Below are 4,570 nucleotides of genomic sequence, written 5' to 3'. Positions count from 1 at the left end.
ATTTAGCGACCAACCGTGAGTTGCTGTATTATAGATTTAGCAACCAACCGTAAGTCGTCATACTATACATTTAGCAACCAACAGAAAGTCGCCCTTTTATAGTTGTTATTAATAATAATATACATTTAATTAAGCACCACAAATCACAGATTTTTATACACAAATCATAAAGACATACACAGTTAATCAATATACACAAACACAATTATATATTCACAAAAGCATCAGAATTATAATATCATTCACAACTAGATCATTTACAGATAGCTAGCTAGATCATTCACAAAATCTCCAGAGCTAACCTAATGCTTCAAGCAGTTCAAAAGCCTTCAGACAACCACTCCAGCTTCTTGTATCCTCCTGTTTTAAGGTACAAGCTTTCTTTGTCCAGAACACCCTAGAAAAACAATCGTCGTGTAGTGCTCAACCAGTAAAACAAGAATATCGTTCCGTTCCATTCTGTGTTCCGCTACAGCAGAACACTAGCATGATGAAGTTATGAAAACACAGAACCAGGATTATTCTAACAACACTACAGACATAATAGCTGTCTAGAGAAAGCACCATGGCTTCAAAGCCCAAGTTGGATCACTGCCTTACTGCCAACTCCAGAATCTACCAGCTCCATAGCTTCTAGAGTTGTTTTGTTGCATGTCTTCAAACTGGATGCTGACTAGTGATTTCCTTGTAGGAATATCCAAGGGCAATGGTGAAATCCCAGCAGCTTATCTTGGCGTATATGACATTGGGGTGATAAGCATTTCTTGTGAGACATGAGATTTTCCAACTCTCTGGCTCCTCCAGCAGGATTTGATCCGATGTATCCGAAGAATGCCTATTCAGTGGATGGAAAACAAGGGATCAAACTCGTAAAAATTGCACACTGAATAACATGATAGAAGATATAAATGTTTGCTTTTAGATGAGGTGACAAAAGGGAAGATAACTGGACCATTAGCCATCCTCTGTGGGCTTGAGTGTAGTGGATGCAAGAACATCGCATCAACTTGCTAAAGGTAGTTAATACATGGGCATCCAAACAAGCCCTAAGTATAGTGGATGCAAGAACTAGCTAAAGGTAGGATGCTTTTTTTTGTTTTATTTAGTTTGTGAGGGACTGGATGCTTTATAGCAGCATTCCTTGCCAATAAAGATCAACCAAGTGCTACTAATGTGACAGCGACAGCCTCTAATTGTCATCTCAGTTCAGTGGCAGGTTAAGCCTTGGGCACGCACGACTCCCTGGCCTTAGCTAAAATAGAAAAAAGAAAACCTTTACATAAAACCTCCATGTAACCTGAAATCTCATGGTGCATGAACATCAATCTCAATACTAGTATTATGTTTTTCCATGTACTAATTTTCCAAGAAAAAGTTTTGTTGTACCATGAGAGAGCACTACAAACCTATGAATATGAATTGAATTTCCATTAATTTCTACTATTAAAGGTTACTCGATAGCTGGGAAAAAAGCACAAAGAAACTAAACAGTGTCCCTGTTTCCTGCATTGAAGTATGTGATTAAGATATATATGTGCTAGGTGCAATGCATCAAAGTACTGAATTATTACCTCATGATGATAACTAGGGTGTATCTGTAGCTCAAGCCTCTAGGATATTTGGCTCACCAAGGTTCACAAAAGACTCTGCACGCATCATGCGTAGAGTGACAGTATGCCAAGAGACAAGATGGTCCATGAAGTTTGTGACATATGTTAGCTTATCATCCTGAAAAGTTGACAAACAAAGAACCATAGAAGTTTTCTGCTAAGCTATAACTAACTTGTCAAAATTCAAAATTAAGTGTTAAGGACCAAAAAAGAGAACTGGAACACACACCTTGTAGTCTAAGTAGTAAGCGTGCTGGAGATAAAAGAAGAGTCAATATTTGGCACGAAATAAAATTTTAGAAAACATTTTAGAAAACACAAAAAAGGAAAAAGGGAGTCTAGTAAACATACAATGTCACCAAAAGCAAGTGGGGAGATAGCATTTCGTGTATGAACAACCAAAAGCTTTCTCTCATTTCTCTTCACTGCAACAAATATTCAATGGAATATAAACTGAACTTATAAACTTGCTATAGAAAGAGCAATTCAGGAAATCAGTAGCTTGAATCAGTGGTGCCTGTACTTCAGAAAAAATAGAAAGAAACTCACAGACAAGCCAAACCCAACCATCCTACTATTGGCGAAAGCACAAATTGCATTATTTTTCTTTTTGAAAGAAAACAAATGACAGGAAGAAGATGGTCAGTGCAAGCAAAATATAATGAATGGGGTATCATAAACGAGTTACCTGTGCTGTGTTGTTATACTCTGGTAATGGATTGTCATTGTTATAAGCTTTTTTTATCAGATCCTCCAGAGTGTATCCATACAGAGGGCTGGTAGCCAGCTGATTATTCAAGCCATCCATGTAATCTTGATGGTGCTTACCCCAGTGAAGTTCAACTGTCCTCTTGCTCATATAAGGTTCCAGAGCATCCTGAACGCCGTACCACAAAACAAAGGTACACAAAGTTTAAATAAGGGCATTCCTTTAATGGCAGCACGCAAATATTTGTGACTGGAGTCAACAGGCTTACATACCAGTTTATATGGCGGGGTTGTGAGACCGTAATAGGACACATTTGAAAATCTTCGAGATAGGCCACCCTGCCTCTGTATTTTCTGCAATAAACATCAGGCACAAACAGCATACAATCTCAAAACATAAGTCTGCACAGCAATTTCATTGATTTCACAGCTTTAAGATTTGTGAAAAGTGAGCAAACGCTCAAACAAACTGGGCCTTAAACCAGCAATATCAATTCAAGGCCAAGCATGCTCATTGAATAATGAAAAGTGCAATTTAGCCTCGTAAAAAGCTAAGGTCATATGAGCAAGTTAGGACATGTTTGGATGAGCTCAATTCTAATTGATCAATAAAAATACAATTCAATGGAATTCCTTACGGCTAGTTACTAGTTGGGCTAAAAATTAGCTAAGGTTGTCTAGCTAGTTGGCTAACAGCTAGTTAAAAACTTGACTAAAAAAACTCACCTATTAGCCCTTCTGTTTAGGTGCGCTAAAGTTAATTTATATCCAGTTAACAATTTTATCAAACACGCCCTTAGGCAGTCTCTTAAGAAGGAAAAGTCATCTAACTTGGTAGTCAAAATGACGTTAGTTTCCAAGTGACATAAGTGAGAGACTGAGAGTTCCTAAGCATGTGAAACACACGTCGAACATGTGGATCCTTATGCTAAAGCATTAGAATAGATAGGCAGCCCGGCAAGCCTCCGGAACACCACAGCTAACGGCAGAAACATCCCAGACCGCTCCATACGTGTCACTCTGCCCAGTCGCCGTGAAGCGCCATGGCGGGCAGCGTACTGGGTTCTGGGTGGGGGCACAGGGGGCAGCGACCACAGTAGGAGTGGCTTCGCCTCTCGCAAAATCAAAACGAACAGGAATGCAGCGAGAAGGGGTAGAAAAAGAAGGGGGTGTAGTAGTGGGTCCCACAGGATTCAGAACGAACGGCATTCAGAATGAAACGGAATGATATTCTTGTTTTGCCAAGATCATGAATTTGGTGCGTAGAGAGAACTGAATAATCTGGAGTTTTTTTTGTCAGTCGGACCTGAGACAGCACGACAAGGAAAGAGCAATAGAGCTAGAATGCTTGGACTACGAAGTGTGAAGGAAAGCGACCTGGAGAAAATACCCCATAGCTGGTTGTAGCCTAGAATGATCTGAATGCTGGAGGACATTATCAGTGCCCCCTGTATGGCCTTCATGGTCTCCAGGAACCTCTGCTCAACCACAGATGGGGAAAAAAACTTGCAGAACAAACTCCATGAACCTCTGCTCTCGGAGTTGTAAGGGCAGGAGGCCGGTACCTTGCCGCTCCCAGAGGGGCGGATGGCGATCTCTGCGTAGCCCATGGTCGGCGATCTCTGTGAAGCACGTACAGGGCCTCCAAACTTCAGCGCCGATGACCTAGGCGTCACTGAGCACGTGGTGGCGGTGAAGGGAGGTGGTCGGAGACCATCCCCTAGGGCGAGGCGCCCTGGTGGAGCAGGCGGAGCACGGGCGACTGCAGGGACGGGGGCGAATGGGCGACGACGGCGATGTCGGGAGGAGATAGGGACGGCGTGGGAGGGAGAGTTAGGTAGATGGGCCCTAGTGGGCCTTAGGGTTAGGGAGGGTTTTCTTTTCTTTTTTTATTTCGAAATGCATTTTTAAATTAATCAAAAATTGATTAAAAAAATTACCAAATAAATAATAGACATTTGAATAAATTATTACGAATGCAAATAAATAACAAACATTTGAAACGACTTTCAACTCGAATCTAATATCATATAAGCACAAAGAACACAATTGCATATTATAGTCATGTCCATACATAAACAAACCATGAAATAAATATACAAGCAATATTAAAAAGAAATAAATCACCATGCAATTTAGCGATTAATGTTTACTTGTTTTAATTAATTTTTAGTCACTAACATCTACAGGTACGTTCAGGCTATAAGATTTGATAGTGATCCTTGCTCTATAGCGACCCACCGCTAGTCCCC

The 4,570-nt window shown here is 40.7% G+C and overlaps 1 protein-coding gene across 4 annotated transcripts; it reads right to left on the bottom strand.

Annotated features, from left to right (window-relative positions):
• Positions 1 to 210: 210 nt before the first annotated feature.
• On the bottom strand, positions 211 to 4,148 carry LOC103626390 (superoxide dismutase [Fe] 2, chloroplastic-like). 4 transcript variants are annotated; one of them, XR_004849269.1, is made up of 6 exons: positions 3,884 to 4,148; positions 2,592 to 2,672; positions 2,299 to 2,487; positions 1,840 to 2,035; positions 1,572 to 1,728; positions 211 to 835 (listed from the first exon to the last, which is right to left on the bottom strand). XR_004849269.1 is itself a non-coding variant. In XM_008646790.4 (6 exons), the coding sequence occupies exons 2-5, from the start codon at positions 3,711 to 3,713 to the stop codon at positions 1,603 to 1,605; spliced, it is 414 nt and encodes a 137-aa protein (XP_008645012.1). In that variant the 5' UTR covers positions 3,714 to 3,796; positions 3,884 to 4,145; the 3' UTR covers positions 211 to 835; positions 1,572 to 1,602. The 4 variants fall into 4 exon arrangements, 2 of the variants coding, with proteins under 2 accessions (XP_008645012.1, NP_001288488.1); XR_002261846.3 differs by having other exon boundaries at positions 1,572 to 1,863; positions 1,962 to 2,035; XM_008646790.4 differs by lacking the exon at positions 1,840 to 2,035 and adding an exon at positions 3,696 to 3,796 and having other exon boundaries at positions 3,884 to 4,145.
• Positions 4,149 to 4,570: the final 422 nt, after the last annotated feature.

The sequence above is a fragment of the Zea mays genome, chromosome 5 (genome assembly GCF_902167145.1).
Source record: "Zea mays cultivar B73 chromosome 5, Zm-B73-REFERENCE-NAM-5.0, whole genome shotgun sequence".
Taxonomy (NCBI): domain Eukaryota; kingdom Viridiplantae; phylum Streptophyta; class Magnoliopsida; order Poales; family Poaceae; genus Zea; species Zea mays.
The sequence above is the reverse complement of the archived record's forward strand: the minus strand, read 5'-3'. Positions and strand labels throughout refer to the sequence as shown.

What these genes read in the sequence shown, in the direction of transcription:
- LOC103626390 (NM_001301559.1), bottom strand. Translation starts at nt 3,928, where the DNA reads ATGGGCTACGCAGAGATCGCCATCCGCCCCTCTGGGAGCGGCAAG. An exon ending in CAACCCCGCCATATAAACTG is followed by an intron (nt 2,488 to 2,591) that starts GTATGTAAGCCT and finishes TACGGCGTTCAG; the next exon opens with GATGCTCTGGAACCTTATAT. An exon ending in AGTATAACAACACAGCACAG is followed by an intron (nt 1,729 to 2,298) that starts GTAACTCGTTTA and finishes TCAACTTTTCAG; the next exon opens with GATGATAAGCTAACATATGT.